The sequence below is a fragment of the Epinephelus fuscoguttatus genome, linkage group LG7 (genome assembly GCF_011397635.1).
Source record: "Epinephelus fuscoguttatus linkage group LG7, E.fuscoguttatus.final_Chr_v1".
Taxonomy (NCBI): Eukaryota; Metazoa; Chordata; class Actinopteri; order Perciformes; family Serranidae; genus Epinephelus; species Epinephelus fuscoguttatus.
In genome coordinates this window covers 10,958,296-10,976,398 of record NC_064758.1, presented here as the reverse complement: position 1 = coordinate 10,976,398, position 18,103 = coordinate 10,958,296, and the positions used below count along the sequence as shown (strand labels likewise).

At 42.0% G+C, this 18,103-nt stretch overlaps 1 protein-coding gene across 1 annotated transcript; it reads left to right on the top strand.

Moving 5' to 3' along the window:
- Nucleotides 1-555: 555 nt before the first annotated feature.
- Nucleotides 556-17,470, top strand: e2f1 (E2F transcription factor 1). The gene is made up of 7 exons (XM_049581946.1): nt 556-2,131; nt 2,468-2,567; nt 8,900-9,119; nt 9,362-9,516; nt 9,661-9,773; nt 9,873-10,164; nt 12,951-17,470. Exons 1-7 carry the CDS (start codon nt 1,880-1,882, stop codon nt 13,190-13,192), a joined length of 1,374 nt encoding a protein of 457 aa, XP_049437903.1. The 5' UTR covers nt 556-1,879; the 3' UTR covers nt 13,193-17,470.
- Nucleotides 17,471-18,103: the final 633 nt, after the last annotated feature.

The window sequence follows — 18,103 nt, the reverse complement described above, 5'->3', positions numbered from 1 at the left end:
GATACTGAAACTACTTATAACTTATTTTTTCAATGTAGGCTATGCTTTATGTCTTGATGCACATGACTGACTTTCCCCAAACCTTTCTCAAAAGGACATTGTTTATGGACTCATCATGGACAACAGCAAGGATGACTTTCTGGTAACTAACGTTCTTAAACTTTATTTACTTTACTTATGTACACAAATCCAAATATATGAAGGTGAAACCACCTGTACTGTGTTTCATGAGTTTCTTTCTTATTTGAAAGCCAGTAAGCTAATTCGACATAAAATTGCAATGGAACTGTTTAGCACTAGAGATTAGTATGATTTACAAAAAAGCACAACCCTTAATTTATTTTATTATTATTTATATTTCTACATACATACATATTTTGTATACAATTCCATACCTCAATCTCCTGTTTGTTTTGATTTAACTTGTTTGTTTTTGTTTCTGTCTGTTTTTGATATAATGAAAGATGTTAAGGTCATGTTTGTACATGAAAACTGTGCAGTTACCAAACAAAAACAAAAATCATGTCATTAAAAATGAACGTGCTGCAAGTTCTATTTTTTCCGTGGAGCATGAATGCACCGTACGATCGATGACTCTGCGCTCGATAAAATGAAAGACACCCGTGTTACACCAATCAGAGACAGGCCGTCCCGCCCTCCGGAAAATGCAGCTTCTCGACCAATGGCAACTGTCAATTTGAACCACGTGCCGATTTCGCGGCAAAAAAGATTTCGCGCGAAAACCGTCCGAGCCTTGTTTAGATGTAGATCAGCTGGGACAATAACAACAATAACAGCCGATAACGGGGACGGAACGGCGTTTTTATAAATGGACCTCGCCCGGTGAGACTCACGGACGGACCAGCTGCTGCTGTTTTACCGGACTCGCGTGTATTTAACCGCTTTATTTCCTCATATTTCCAGTTTTGTCAGACTGCTTCCTGCGTGCCCCAACAAAACGAGGGGGTTGAAGAATTGCGGCTAATAACTCAGCTAGCATGCTAACCTGCCCTACATATTCATATCCAACGTTGCCACAGTGTACTCCGCTTAACTAGCTGTCGCTGTGTTACATGTACTCTCAGCAGAGCCTCAGAGTTGTGGTGATGTATTTTACAGTGTCGATATTTTATCTCGATAGCTCACTCCTGGAATGCTGCTATAAAGTTTTAATATCTATATAACTAAGCCCCGTCTCATGTGTAAGCGTAGATAATATTGTTTTACAGACTTCCATAGCTAGTTTGTCGGCTGCAGCGGGTTGTTTGTGAACTTGTGTCAGTCTTTGTTGTCAGGACATTAGCTAGCTCGTTAGCAGGGCTGGTAGCTGTGTGGAGGGCAGTGTGGCCAGGCCTCGCGGCTCTACTGTACTGACAGGAGAGATGAAAACAAAAGATTAGCTCGCTCCTTTGCTAGCTCGCTAACCCCCTGCGTGTACTACGGCCACGGACAATTTGCGACTCTGTCTTTGATAACATATCAGCGGCTCACGGCGAGGAGTTGGTATGCAGTTAGCAACATTAGTTAATTTGCCAAATTTCCTGTTTGGCAGAACATCCTGTCTTGCTGTGTTGCCTCCAGCTTAAGTTATCTCTCAGCTGTTAGCTTACTGTATATTTAATATAAAGTAACATTGTTAGTGTTAATGTATTTCTAGCAGCTTGTTTGGAAGCAGTAAGATGGACATTTTAGAAAGGGTAACTTTTTAAAGAAATGTTGAAGCTGCCTATAAATGCCTGCAAGCAAACTTTCAGAAGGTTTCATCGTTGTTCCCTAAATTCAAGTACAGCCAATCCAAGTGGGTGCTGAGACCCAAACTGCACCATCTTAGCTTACAGCCCCCAAAGTCCAGTGAAGGGGTACCCAGAGACACACTGCCATGTCAGAGACTCTGATAACGGGCCAAACATCGGAGGATCTGTTGGCTGACTTTGAGACTTTGCTGAACTCTGGGAGTATTGAGTTGGGAGAGGACCACCAGATTGTGATCATCACCAGCCCCAGCAATGAGGGACTCCACCCGGCCGCTGCACCCAGCAGCACGGGGGAAATCCTGCTGTTTGCCACGCCACAGGGCCCCGTTGACGTGGGGATCCAGGACAAGAGACGACCTGCTCTGGGAAGACCTCCGGTGAGGAGAATGGGGAGGTGTGGGAAGAAGGGGGAGAGGCAGAGGTCAGAGAGAGTAAAAGGGCAATAAAGGAGGAGGTTAGCTGAGGAGGTGACATGTTTAACATGTGTTAACATGTTTACATGAATGTGTTTCTGCCTGCCAAACAAAGCTTTAAGAGTCTATCCACCTGTTGCTCTAAGACGTTTTGCTTTTCATGTAGTAGGGAGTTTCTTTTCAGTCATTTTCACTTTCTTTCTCCTAATACATAATTAGTACACAGTTGTAACAACATGTAGTATATATATGTTGATGGCAGTTTTGACAATGTCTGTTTTCTTTCTACAATCATATCAGGTAAAGAGGAAGTTGGACCTGGACAGTGACCATCAGTATGTCAGCACCACTCGATCATCCATAGGCCAAGCGCCACCCTCCACACCTGCCCCTCCCAGAGGTACACACACACACAATTTTCTGCTGATTTTTCTTTCATTGTTCCCCAAAATTCACAGCAGCAGCAACACGTCAGCTGTGTGTGAGCCCTACCTCCCTCCAATCCATACAGACTCTGACCTTTGTCACAGCCATCATTGTCCTAGAAACAGCTGTTCTTTTATCAGCACAGACAACAGCCTGCCAGCCTCTCTTTGTCTTCACAGGCTGACTATCGGTATCTAAAATAATTAACACTATTGGCAAAATGACTTAAGACTCATACAGGAAGCCAATCATTATTTTGTGATTCATTTATGTTATGTTCTCCCTCCTTATTGACCTTGATCAATTGTTGTGGTTCACCAGTTTAAAACATAAGGAAGGAGCTTAAATGGTTGCCTACAGGAGTAACGTTTCACTATATGTATAACAAACAAAAAGGAAACTATACTTGGGGTGTAAAAGATGGACAGGATCATGGGTTTTGTAGTCCTTTATTGGCTCAACATTCTTGGTGTACTCATTGTTCTTTCACTGCATAACAAACCTTCATATAAAATGTGTTTTTAAAATGGGCTAGATACAAGGTATAATGATATGGCGAGGAGTGCAAACATAAACTGCAGTAAGAGAAATGCATTTTAACAACTAAAAGTATATTAAAGAGTTGATTTTACATGCAGCAGACACTGGAGCAGAAGCATTAGTGAAGTAAAAGACTGAAACTGCTTTAAACGTGACACTCATTTCATCCCGTTAGCCTGAATTCTTCCTTGAAAACACAGTGGTCGTGAAATGTAAGAGTTGCTATGAATTATGTGAAGCTAAATAAAAGCAGGTGGGATTTAGGAAGGTTTTTAAAAGCTTGTACTCGTACTCGTCGTCCTCCGCTTATCCAGGTCCGGGTCGCGGGGCAGCACCCTCAGCAAAGAAGCCCAGACAGTCCTCTCCCCAGCCACTTCCGTCAGCTCTTCCGCGTGAACCCCGAGGCGTTTCCAGGCCAACCGGGTGAGGTAATCCCTCCAGCGTGTTCTGGGGCGGCCCCGAGGTCTCCTCCCGGTTGGACATGCCCGAAACACCTCCCAAGGGAGGCGTCCAGAAGGCATCCTTAGCAGATGCCCGAACCACCTCAACTGGCTCCTCTCGATGTGGAGGAGCAGCGGCTCTACTCCGAGTCCCTTCCGGATGTCTGAGCTCCTCACCCTATCCCTAAGGCTGAGCCCAGCCACCCTGCGGAGGAAACTCATTTCGGCCGCTTGTATTCGCGACCTCATTCTTTCGGTCACTACCCAGAGCTCGTGACCATAGGTGAGGGTTGGAACGTAGATCGACCGGTAAATCGAGAGCTTCGCTTTCTGGCTAAGCTCTCTCTTCACCACAACGGACTGGTTAAGCACCTGCATCACTGCTGACGCCGCCCCAATCCGCCTGTCAATCTCCCGCTCCATCCTGTCCTCACTCGTGAACAAGACCCCGAGGTACTTAAACTCCTCCACCTGAGGAAGGACCTCCCCCCTGACCTGGATTGGGCAATCCACCCTTTTCCGGCTGAGGACCATGGCCTCAGACTTGGAGGTGCTGATTCTCATCCCAGCCGCTTCACACTCGGCTGCGAACCGCCCCAGCGAGAGCTGGAGGTCTCTGTTCGATGGAGCTAGGAGGACCACGTCATCCGCAAAAAGCAGGGACGAGATCCTCCCGTCACCGAACCTGACACCCTCCACCACTCGGCTGCGCCTAGAAATTCTGTCAATAAAAATTATGAACAGAACTGGTGACAAAGGGCAGCCCTGGTGGAGTCCAACCCTCACCGGGAACAGGTCCCACTTACTGCCAGCCACGCGAACCAGACTCATGCTCCTTCGGTACAGGGACTGGATGGCCTTTAGCAAGGGGCCACCAACCCCATACTCCCGGAGCACCCCCCACAGGATGCCCCTGGGGACACGGTCGTAAGCCTTCTCCAAATCCACAAAACACATGTGGACTGGTTGGGCAAACTCCCATGCCCCCTCCAGCACCCTGGCGAGGGTAAAGAGCTGGTCCACGGTTCCGCGTCCGGGACGAAAACCACATTGCTCCTCCTCAATCCGAGGTTCAACTATCAACCGGACCCTCTTCTCCAGCACCCTGGAGTAGATTACCGGGTAGGCTGAGGAGTGTGATCCCCCTGTAGTTGGAACACACCCTTTGGTCCCCCTTCTTGAAAATGGGGACCACAACCCCGGTCTGCCACTCCAGAGGCACTGCCCCCGATGTCCACGCAATGTTGCAGAGGTGTGTCAGCCAGGACAGCCCTACAACATCCAGAGCCTTGAGATATCCAGGACGAATCTCATCCACCCCCGGGGCTCCGCCGCTTCGGAGTTGTTTCACTACCTCGGCAACTTCTGCTTCAGAAATTGGACGACCCGCCCCTGAGACCCTCGTCTCTGTTTCCTCACTGGAATACGTGTTGGTGGGATTGAGGAGCTCCTCAAAGTATTCCTTCCACCGCCCAACAATGTCCCTAGAAGACGTCAGCAGCTCCCCGCCCCCACTGTAAACAGTGTGAGGAAGTTGCCGCCTTCCCCCCCGATGCGCCGGACGGTTTGCCAGAACCTCTTTGGAGCTGATCTTTTTAAAAGCTGTGTTTCTGAATCTTCAAGTCAAGATATTCCCCAGAATGTGCTTTTTGTGTCCTTTGAATTTAGCAGAAATCACCTTTGCTTAATAAAGGATAAGTGTAAAATAAGAAAATTAAAAACCCAAGGCTTGGTGTTTTGCACTGAAATGACATTTTCAATAGATTTTTGTATTTGCCACCACTGTTCGTGGAAAGAGAAAAATACACACTGGAAATAAATGGAGGAAAAATGACATGCTTGCCAGAGACAAATCATAGCTTACATAAGAGCCACATAAATCAAGCAACCTCTGTGTTCAGTTCACTTATAACTGTGCCATTTCTAAAATAAATATCAGATATAAATGTCAGATTTTCACAGGTTTAAAGTGAGCAAGGCTGTATGAGTCGGCTGTGAAAAGACGCCACTGGCACTGAGACACCTGAAGCAGCACAACACTGACCCAGTTTAACACTCAATGTGAATCTGAGAAAAGGACTCTGGTCTAAAGTGACATGCTTGTTTTGCTTTGGGAGACTACAAAAATAACATGTTTAATTAAAGTTACAAATAGTAAAGTGGCATCAGAGCTCATAATTTGTTCCATAATTACACTTAAAAAGTAAAAACTACATCACAGTGCTGCCACACACAGAAACTAGAGCTACTGGTGTAAGTCATTAGTAAGGATGTCCCAATCCAATCTCAAAAATTGGTATCAGCCGATCAAGGCATTTTTAGTGATCAGCGATCAGCTATGTTGAGCTTATAGGGGATGAACCCCGCCCGCAGTGCAACACTGCACACCATAAATGAAAGCAAGAAGCAGAATGAGACTGTTTATTTATGTTATTTACCAAAGTTATGAGCACTCATTTTATTCAGCTCAGTGTGAGAAACTGCTGGTGTGTTATCTATGGCGCATGGTGTTTCACCGCCCTGCTCGGGGGAGAGACGGTGTAGAGCCGACGACACCCACACTCACCACACCACTGCAAACTCAACAAAAGCCCTGTGAGCAAAAAAAACAATAAGAGTATTTACTTAATAAATCTGCGCAAAAGAAGTCCAGACAATGAAAATAAACACACAGCTAATGCAGGTGGTGAACGCTGCATTGAAGTAACAAACACTGGAGAATACTCTCTGAAAGGGACAGAGACATTGTCCTTAAGACAGCGATGAGGCAAAAAATATTAAAGGCAGGGTTTGTTATTTTATACTTTGTCCAGTTTAAAGACCATCGCTCAAATGCTCTCTTTACGTGAGCTCCCATGTCATGAGTTCTTTACATCGCTTCTGACTTCAGATTACTTGAGGACATATCCTCATTTCAGCTAGCTGGTAGCACAAGTTTGAGTTGAGACGTCTTAACTCCAGTTAGCTCCCGATGTAAGATCACATTCGGGCACTTCTTAACCAACTGGAAGGCGATAGCAACACTTAAATATTATATTCATTTTTTCAATGTATTGCCATGTTCTATTACTGAAGACTGGACAAAGGAGGTTCAGTGTGCCAATACTAGAACTACCGGTAAATGATATGATATGATGTTCTAACATTTGTGAGCAAAGTGCTGCCCTGTATTGTCAAAAAAAACCTCCTGGAAAATGTCCTGGAATTTTTTTTCTTTAAGAGTGTGAACCCTGAAGGATCTTCTGTTCTCTAGGATATAAATATTGTGGAATTTGATCAAATGCAATAATACGCAGATATGAAAATGTAAAAATGACTGCCCATGGATGTACAGTATAACATGGAACAATAACTAGCAAACTGAAAAGTAACGTTTTATCTAAATGTGATCTGTTCAGTGTTTGGGACTAGTAACTTTTTACATGTAATTAAATTACAAAGTAAATGTAATTGGAACTAGTGATAATTACTGAGAAAAAATTATATAATTAAATTAAGGTTACTAATTAAAATGTTGGTGATAACAATGGGTTTACTTTCATATATATATATATATATATATATATATATATATATAAAGATATATATATATATATATAGATGATAAAGAAAATTTTTGCTATTAAGTTTATATTTAGACTAAAACATTAATTCTGTTGCTTTGCATCTTTTCACTGTGCAGGAATGTCTTTAAGCAAACTATTTTCAGACATTTTTTTAGCTTTATAGTCCAGTTTAAAACATTTGTTAGGAAAGCAATCAAAAAGTAATCAGCTGTAATGACTTACATTACGTTGAAGTAAATAAAATAAAATACAACTTATTACATTTTTAACTGGGTAACCCATAATCTGTAACCTATTACATTTCAAAGGTAACCTTTCTAACTATATTATGAATAGGGCTGTGACAATAACCGCATCACCGCAATACCGCGGCCACGTGATGCCTACCGCGGTGAAGAGGTCATCACCACACACACACACACACACACACACACACACACACACAAAAAAAAACAAAGCTGATTTATCATGGCAGCGGATCTGGTTCCCAAGCCAAATGTTAAAAGAATACTCCGACGATTTGGGAGTTATGCCCTTTTGCTATCATTTTCATATTGAGACAACATTATGGATATCGTTTTTGTGTCTGTACGTCCAGTGGCTGGGTCTCAGCGGTTAGCATTGGGGTCAGTACGTCCGGCGCTGTGATCCGCGGAGGGATACACCAGTCAGCAGGCACAGGCACAGACGTAGCCTGTAAACAAAACTCAGCTGTTCATTTAGCCTAGCGATATCTCCGGACTATAGTAGCTGCAATGGATGACTTTAAACGCGATTTTGAGGAGTTTCTTGTAGTGGACACAGACCCAGAGCCATACCTGTTTGAGCCGGAGTACACAGATGAGGAACTCCATGTGTTGGATGCTGAGCGGGCGAGAAGAGAGGCTGAATCCTCCGGAGCGGCGGAGCAGCAAGGGGCCGAGGGGAGACGGAGGTCAGGGGAGGATTCGTGGTGTAGCTGCGGGGCTAGCTGACATATTCCTGCGGAGGTGGAATCATTTTGTTGCACAGAATGGGATTCGGTGGGATTCGTTGGGGAGATATATCATCAGGAGGAAAACTGCCGCAGCTTTTACCGAGTGACCTAGCGTACCTGTCCCAGAGCCAGCTGCAGCTGTTGCTCACCGGTGTATCCCTCCGCGGAGGACGTAAACACACTAGTTCATGTATCAAACCTCTTCTGAAACAACTAAAACGGACTCTCATTTTTTGAAATAATGTTTAAACGTGTTTATTTTAAATGCACGTGCAGAAATGGCTGTGACGTATCACCGCCATACCGCAGTGATATGTTACTCTGTCACCGCTGTGAGAAAAAATACATACCGTCACAGCCCTAATTATGAAGCTTATAATTTATAATCCTTTAGCGCTTGACATCAACAGAACGCTCCCCTTCTCTCCCATCATTAAAAACATCTCTCAGAGTACCTTCAAGTAACTTCCCCGACATGCCACGTGTCTTATTTAATTCGAAAATTGGAAATAAAATCCAAAGTTATTCATTCTTTACTGCACAGTTTTGTTTTCATTCTTGAGTTTTAATTTGCCAGGTTGTTCAGGCCAACACCACAATTTTATTGGATAAACAGGATGAATATATAATCTGTCAGCTCGGAGACATGTGATGCTCTTCTTCACTGCTGCCTCACTCTGTGCTGAAGGCAAACAAGGGTGTAGTTTTATGAGAAAAGAAACTGTCAAGTGTGGTTAGAAGCAGAATTGTTAAACGTGTGTGTTCCCTTTTCCTGTCTGTTCAGTTCCTCGAACCACGACAGAGAAGTCGCGGTATGACACGTCCTTGAACCTGACCACCAAGCGCTTTCTGAACCTGCTGTCCCAGTCGGCTGACGGCGTGGTGGATCTGAACTGGGCCTCGCAGGTCCTGGATGTCCAGAAGAGACGCATCTACGACATAACCAACGTCCTGGAGGGAATCCAGCTCATCTCCAAGAAGTCAAAGAACAACATCCAATGGCTGTGAGTGTAAATAAAGACTAAATATTACTGCATCAGATTGGTATATGAAACATAAACTGTTGCAACACCAAAACATAGTAAGCACAAACACAGGAGATGAAAAATCAGAAAGTATGAATATGCAGGATGATACAGGATGTGCTGTATTACAGCAGTAAAATACTAAAAAGTGTCTGATATGTTGTATTTGAAGTCTTTAAACCTTGATTTATTTCCTTTATCTGTGCTCTCCTCCCCGGCAGTGGTAATCGAGTTGATGCTGCGTTGGTTTCCCGCCATAAGGAGCTGCAGAGGGAGGTGTGTGACCTCACAGAGGCTGAGGAGCAGCTGGACGAGCTCATTTCCAAATGCAACCTGCAGCTCCGACTGCTCACAGAGGACCCACAGAACAAGAAATATCCTTTGGACTAGTATTACTAACTTGTTTAATTTTGTCAGCAGGCATAGACAGCAAAGCTTTTTTAAGATAGTGTTGTGGTATTGGACCTTGTCAGTCTCAGCATGACACCACTTGTATTCCTTAATCATTGTTTCATCACATTGGGCTATGTGCGCTGCCAGGACTTGCGGAAGTCATTTGACTCCCCAGACCAGCTGGTCATGGTGATCAGAGCTCCACCAGAGACCCAGATGCAAGTGTCAGAGCCCTGCAAGGTACCAGCTTTGAATGATTTCAGCCTTATGAAGCACATTTATTTGGAGGTTGTGAGGTTTTCACATGATAAAACCAAACCAATCCAAATTTATCTCCAGGGTTACCAGGTGTCGCTGAAGAGCACGCGGGGTCCAATCGACGTCTTCCTCTGTCCAGAAGACAGCTCCGGTGTCTGCAGCCCCGTGACAGGAAGTAGTCCCTCCAAACCCAATGCTGACCCCTCCCTGGCCCCACCTCCCACACAACCTACACAACCCACAGACCAATCACAAGCCAGAACATCCACAGCCACTGTAGAAGTGGGTTTATCATCTCCAGCATCGACGTCATCCACAGTGACGGCAGCCTCCCAGCAGGAGCCCTCATCACTGGTGTTGGGTGGCGAAACAGGTGAGTGTTCACGTTTCTCCATAAATAAATGGACTCTTCTTGGAATTCTTTAAATAAAAATGTTTTAGGTTACACTCTACCCATGGAGAACAGTAGCTGTGGTCAGTTTGAATTTCTGTCCGTTACAATTGATTTTATGGTGGGAAAAAGTATCAGTAGAGACTTCTTAAGCTGCTCTTGCTGCATAATCCACTTCTCTTCTGTCAAACCATGTGCTCAGTATGTTTCAAACATTCATTTTTGCCAGAATGCAGCTAATTACACTGAAAACCCGAAAGAGTTGACGGTCTTCTGCAGTAATGTGAGCAATGCAGCCCTAAGTCAAATTATAACATTTCATGTCACTAGAAGCAAGAAGGAGGTGGATGGTGTACACGTCACGCTCTAGCTGGGTACAGATGGAGGACAACATTTTTTAAATATGTCAACGAATGAGGATATAAATAAGTTAAAATAAATAAATACTGAAATAGAAGAATATGCCAGTTAGAAAAACTGATTAATAAAAATAAATAATAATTAATTCACAATAACAATAATAAATACAAAATAAAAAAGACATAAAGTTCAATGAAAAGCCAAACTAAAAAGGTAGGTCTTGAGTTTGCTTCTACAAACATCAACACTCTCTGCGGCCCTCAGGTCTTCAGGCAGGCTGTTCCACAGATGTGGACCATAGTTATGAAATGATGCCTCACTGTGGGTTGGGATGACTAAAAGGCCACTACCAGAAGACCTGAGGTTTTGAGAGGGTTCATACGATAAAAGCAAATCTGAAAAATACGTAGGACTAAGACCATTCAGAGCTTTACAAACCAATAAAAGGATCTTAAAATCAATTCTGAAGCACACAGGAAGCCAATGCAGAGACTTTAAAATTGGTGTAATGTGTGCTCTCTTTCTGGTCCTCGTCGGCACAGATGCAGCTGAGTTTTGTAATAACTGTTACTGAGCAATATTTTTCGTAGGAAGACCAGCATGTAGAGCATTACAGTAATCAGTTCTGTAGGTAATAAAAGCATACATGAGTGTGTCTGTGTTGGCTTGAGATAGAAACAGTCACACTCTGGCAATGTTCTTAAGATGATGAAATCCATTTTTGGTTATACTCCTAATATGTGGTTCAAAACTAAGATTCGAATCAAAGGCAGTTCCAAGGGTTTTCACCTGTTTACAGGGTTTTAGTGCCAGTTCTTGGAGTTTTGTGTTGAGTTTCTCTCTCTGAGCTTCAGGACCAATAACTAAGACCTCGGTTTTGTACTGGTTGAAGAAGTTGAAGAAAGTTTTCTGCCATCCAGGACTTGATATCTGAAATACAGTATCATTTGTCCCTGAGTCATCAGGAGACACGTTGATGTACAGCTGCGTATCATCAGCATAACTATGGAAACCGATGCTGTGCCTCCTGATGACGTTTCTGAGTGGCAGCATGTAAAAATTAAAGTGTTGGACCTAAAATTGAACCTTGGGGGACCCCACAATCCATTTTATAGCTTTTTGATGAATATTTGTAGATTGTTACGTAAAATTCTTTGGCAGAAAGATAAGACTGAAACCAGTTAAAAAAGGTACCAGAGAGGCCAACTTGATAGTGAAGGCTATCTATAAGAATTGGGTGGTTGGCTGTATCCAAGAATGCAGTAAGATCCAGTAGTACTTATACAGAGAGTTTTTGTGCATATGCAGGTCAAGGTCAGGGTCATCGTGACCATGCATCCATCTCATTCTCGGGAACGAGATATCTAACGAACACCTTGAGGGAATCTCTTTAAATTTGGCACAAATGTTCAATTGACCTTAACAATGAAGTAATTAGATTTTAGTGGTCGTGGGTCAAAGGTCAAGGTCACCGGAACCTTGCATCTCTCTCATTTTTGTGAACAACCTATCTAAAGAACAATAATAATTTGAAAAACATGTTTTGTAAGGTCCTTGTGACCTTACAAAACATGTTTTTGGCTTTAACTCAGTAATTTTTATGCTGATAATGACAAAATTTCATACACATAGGATATAATAATGAAGTGATGACATTTTATATCCAAAGTTAACATCACTGTGACTTAATACTTATCTGCATAAAACACTTTACTGGCCATTACTCAGCATCATGTCTCAGGAACAGAAGGGGAGACATTTGGTCAGATGAATTGGTGTCACTAATCTTGGAACTGTGCTGACTGTATAGATCTTTTGTGTTGCTGGGGATTAGATTTGTGGGAAGCGTCTATGTTTTCAGACGTGGATGTAAACTGTAAGAGAAACTTGACTTGTGTGCACAGAGACACATACAACCGTGGGGTGGTAATTCTACGTTGTTGTTTTTTTATGTGAAATATAAAAACACCCACAATAAGATATTTATTTAAATGCATCTGGTTGTGGTGACGGCAAATGACCCAGTTGTCTAAAGTCATTTCAGCAACAGGCTGTAACCTGTAACCTCAGCACTCAGCCGTTATTCAGTGATTCATATCACAACACAGACGGGTCGTGTAGAGGAGGGAGTGTCGACACCACAGTCATATGTGTTACTATAATGTTATCATTGGTTTTGTTGCGTTTAAGTGTCCCAGTTAAGCCATGCCAGTGAACTGACACACCTGACTGGCACTCAGCCATTGTTGATGTTATTAATTACTTCTGTGCCTTTCCTGCTGTGACATGTCAAAATGTGTTGCATCATCACCAACACAAGATGGATGATGCACTTTTTGTTGAATCAGCTAAATAGCAAAAACACATTGTGGTTCAGGGTTTTTCTCACATTTGACTTTCTATAACAGAATCACTCCTGGAAGGCGACCCATTCTCCAGCCTCGGAGACATGCCCGATTTTGACCTCTCGCCCCTCTCCTCCTCGGACTTCCTGAGTGGAGATGGCTTTTCTCTCCCATTGGACGGTTTCATCAATCTGTCCCCCCCTCAAAGTCATGATTACCACTTCGGACTGGAGGACCATGAAGGCATCAGTGAACTGTTTGACTGTGACTTTGGTGACCTATCGCAAGTGTTGGGGGACAGTTAGATGAAGAAGACGAGGAGCATGTGAGCTTCATGATGTAGGACTTTTCCTCTGTTCCCTGGGGCTTTTAAAAGAGGGCTGGAAATCTGCATTTTATGGGCAACTCTTTAAAAAAAACAAACCCAAACTTAATGTTTCAATTTTGCGGTGTGGGAAAATGTTTTGTGTAGTAATTGCCTGTGATCCCCAAAACTACAAAATCTCAGTCCCCAAAATTGTACAGCACATTATTGGCACTTCTCTCTGGCCATTTAAATTTTAGACCAAGACTTTAGCTTTAGAATAGCTATTTAAATTATTTATATGAATGCTATTTTAATATTTTGTATCAAGCGTGCTTCTTGTTGTTATTGATTATGTTTTATCCAAGTGGATTGTGCAGGTGTTTGTGGGCGGAGTATGGACTCATAGGGCTGGTTTCCTTAACCCCGATTATCCGACATGCTACGAGTCATTGGGCTGGTTTTTAGACGTGTCAGTCTGAAGTGTTTTCTTCAAAGAGGAGACGTTTACATCCCTCAGCTGAAGCTGCTTCAGTGGAACCAGCAGCGTAGATTCAGTGCTGGGCTGGTCAGAAGCGTCTCGGAGCTATGGTGCAGTTTCACACTCTCAATATGTTTTTCCACAGTGATAGAGGTCTTTATAAGCACAAAAGAAAAGGCTTCTCTCCTCTTAATTAGTTTTATCTGAAACACTGGAATCCTGACAGACTAGTGTCTGACAGTAACACTTAAAATGTATCATTGCCCCAACTTAATGATTAGATTTGCACACGTTCAGTCTCCTACAGTGAGTTAAGAGTTTGTAAAGAAAAAAAAAAAAGGTCCGATTTGAATCACCCTTCAAACCCACTGACCAAGAGATGGGCTCTCTACGAGGTAGTATGTATTTATATAAAGAACACAAATAAGAATTGTGATGCTTTTGGGAGCTTGACTCTCATCTTTCCTCAAATAAATGGCAACAAAGAGTTACCGTGACATTTTGAATATTCATAGTTTTTCTTCAAAAGACACATTTACTTTGGCCGTCTGGACGAAAGTCTGCTGTCACTGAATGGTGCCCAAAAAGCATTTTAGAGAGTGTAGGGCTACGTTCAGACATCAGCCTGTCTCCATGGGTTGCTGTGGTAGTGATTAAGGCTCATTTATACTTCCTTTACATATGGAAATAGGTACATCAGTTTCAAATGTTGTAAATGCCTTTGCCCTCACACTTTGTGTCCCTTATGTCAGCATAGATACAGCCAATAGATGGCACTAGAGGGCAGAGTCAAAAGTTTCACACAACAACAAACGAGACGACGGTGGAAGAGGTTGTAATATTGTTCCTTTAAATGGAGACAGCCTTGTAGACGGCAGTGGTCTGTGGGGCCATTATATACATCCCTAAATGTGGACAAAGAATTCATTTCAGTGTACTACAGATTATTCCTTTCCGCCATTATTTAAATTTCTTTATCATCTCCCACAGTCGTATCTCACTTGAAATACGCCACACTGCCGCCAAGGTCTCCGGTGGTACCACTGCGTTTCGTCCGTATCTTTCAGATGAACACAGAGTATGGACAGAAGTCTCCATCTCAGTTTCCAATTATTGAGCATAAATGAGCTCTCAGGCGACACTAACTATGTAGCAACCCTGGTGAGCTGGCTTTCCAACGCAGAAACATGAGAAATGAAGTCCCAACATTTAGCCCTCCAGACAGTTTATCGTGGTGTCTGTCCATGGACTGTTCCTCAAGTTGTCCTCTTTAGTGATGTGCTAGTAGCAGCATGGATCTGCTCTGCTGGATCTGTTGGTGTGCAGGAAACCAGGTGATGATGGTCTGCTGCAGTTGTTAGATATTTAAAAAACTAATACTGAATAAGTTCTCTATTAGTTAGTTAGGCGTTTAGCCATAGACTCAGGTGTTTGGAGCAAAGCAAGGTCTTAAATGTTTTCGATGCAAACATGAATGAGAGTGTAACTGTTTTAGATGCGTTTCGTGGGTGTTGTGTAGGTCGATGATAGGTTTTTACAGGTTTAGAAAATGCTTGAAGACAAGTGCATGTTTTTTATTTTTCTTTCAACTTTTTCAGCCAAGAGTTCAAGTGAGAAAAGTTCACCAGATGCCTGTAGACTGCTGCTCCCGAAACCACCCGACTGTTGTCATGCGACGAGCCCCCAGCAGGGTCACAGCCCTGACACCCAGCTAGAGAAGTTCAGTAGATCCTCAAAGATCGTACACTCTTGTTTTCTAAAAGCATTCAGTGTGGTTTTTTTTATACAATGTATGAATTAAAACTGCATCTTTGCTTTTCCCAGCCTAATCAGTGTAGAGCAGTGTTGACTTCAGGAAGGGTTTAAGTGGAGGTGATTGGCTCTTGATAGGAATCCAGAACAGGGACATGCTGTTATTGTTCAGTGTATGCACTTCAGATCAGTTCAGAAAGTTAATGTACATGCCTTAAATCAATGACCTCGACCATGTAAATAGAGGTGATACCCAGGATATCTTATCTCAGCCCGAAAAGATCAATTCCTTCTTGTTTTCTACGACAGTCACATCAGGCTCCGTCTCCATGTACTACTACATGCCTTGGTTCTTAAGAGACCACATTGATTTTCAGTCAAAATAAACAGCAATAACAAAGACGTTTTTACATCATGAACTCAGAGTATGAGGTGAAAAACTGTCCTGCTATGTGTGTCATTTATTGTTGTTGTAGTTAGAAATGTCTGCGTTGAACTTTTTTTTCTCGTTTTAAGTTAAGTAAGCTAACATGTTTTTTGCATTCCTGAAGTATTGGGTTTTAATGTGTGTGTGTGTGGAGGTGCATGTGTGTTGAAAGTACAAATTGTGTTGAATTTCATATTTATTTTTAAGGGGGGGGGTTTAATAGAAAAAAGGTACAAAATTTGTTGTTCATTTTCTGGCAGGAAACAATTTTACACCAACAATTCTAGTTAAATCCAAGCAAAACATAAATTGACAGATGTGTATTTTAGTGGTAAAAGAAGGGTTTTGTTTGTAAATTAGCTTCTCATTAGTAGCACATTTATATTTTGCCATATTTTCTCCCTCAGAGAGAATTTATTTCCTTGTCTTACCTGTTATTGTGCATGTGCAACCTTTGCATTGGCTAATGATGCAACCCCCCCCAAAAAAAAACAATCAAGAAAAAAATATTCAGGAATACAGTTTGTCATTTTGAACTGATTGATGTGTAATTTTTCATATCTTCTTTAGTCGCAACCTTCCCTGTCACATCAGTTCAGATTACAGAAATCTTCATGTTGCAGGCAACATGGCTGATCTAAGGTTGTACATGTATAGTGTCGCCTTTGGGTGCCTCAAACTGTCATGTGAATGTGTGTAAAAAAAAAACCTATAACTACAGTCATCTTTTATTTCCTTTATCTTCAGGTCTGTAGAAACCATCAAATCAGTGTATAATTTCAACACTTCTTAAAAAAAAAAAAAAAAAAAATGTTCAACTGACAGCGGTGTTACAAGCCACTAAAATGTTAGGCACCGTTTGTAACCCTTAGAATGTATCATATTTTTCATCTTTCTCTGCATTTAATTTTTGTCGACAGCTGAACTGATGGACATTGTTGCTGAATGTCAGCAGTTCATGTTGTCAGCCTGTCACGTTGCATCACATTTTGGTTCCCTGCAGGACAAATGCAGTGCCTTCTTGGGGTAAAAATCTTAATTGTTGATGAATATTCAAATCAGGATTTCATTTTGTGTGCGGCCGTGGTGAAAGAATGCAATGTTTTCAGGTGTTTTGTGTGGTTTTTGTGGAGTTTTGTTTGAAAAAGTTCAAGATAGGATTTGCACCAGGGTTGAAATCAAATCACCTTCAGTTAAAACTTAAAAAAAAATGGGAATTCATAGTGAAATGTGCCATTTGATCTGAGCTATTTAGCACTATTAATATTTATAAGGTGTTCATTTTTATACAAAGGTGACTTTTCATGTGTTGAAGTCACTGTTGGAAACTGCTGACAAATGCTCTTAAATTTCTGTGGTTCAACAGAATGAAAGTGAATTGACTCCAACCCTGATTCAGTCGCTGTTCAAAGTGCTTTTTAAGGGAAACTGTAGCGTACCCAGCAACTCAACAATCAATCATATTTCTTTTTTTTTTTTTTTTTTTACAAATTTTATTTTTGTTGCTACATACTGGGTAAAAAAATAATAAAAAAAATACAGATTTGTACATGTGAATTATTAACGGGCCCCAATATGCCCTTTTGTATCAAAACTTCCTTTGACAAAAATAAAAAAATTAACGATTTCCATCACATCTCGTCTTTCTGTTAAACAAGTGACTAACACCAAAAATATTGTGTCCCATTTAATCATTTGCATTAATTTGGCATAACTTAAAAGTCCACTGTGTAAGATTAAGTGGGTTAAATTGGCAGAGTTTGAATATCATGATATGTTGTCACCTGGAAATAGTAATCGTGTTTTCATTACCTTAGGATGAGCTGTTTATATCTACATATGGAGCAGGTCCTCATCCACAAAGTCCACCATGTTGCGCCACTGTTTCTACAGTAGCCCAGAACAGACAAACCGAACTCCAGATAGGGCCATTTGCATTTTCACATTGGCCAGCTTCGTTAGCAGCCCCAATGTGATTAGCAGCGTCAGAAAAACACAGATTTTTTTAAATGTGAAATTGCTTTTTTATTTTCAGACATTTCAGGGCCTTTACCAGTCCTAATAATGGTTTGTTTTGGAGAAGAGGAGACCTCTGTGGATAATCCAGCTCCTGCTCAAAACCTCTTGGACAGCGAATACTGAAGGAATTCTAACCGGGAGAAGTTTCAGCTGGTTGCAATCTGCAATCCTCACTGAAAGATACAGCGTAACCCCCCTAAATCTTACACAGCACTCCTTTTAAGAATGAATTG

Excerpts from the sequence above, each read along its gene's own strand:
- e2f1 (XM_049581946.1), top strand. The coding sequence starts at position 1,880 with ATGTCAGAGACTCTGATAACGGGCCAAACATCGGAGGATCTGTTGGCT. Across the intron at positions 9,120-9,361 it reads AAGAACAACATCCAATGGCT|TGGTAATCGAGTTGATGCTG; the intron begins GTGAGTGTAAAT and ends CCTCCCCGGCAG. Across the intron at positions 10,165-12,950 it reads GGTGTTGGGTGGCGAAACAG|AATCACTCCTGGAAGGCGAC; the intron begins GTGAGTGTTCAC and ends TTTCTATAACAG.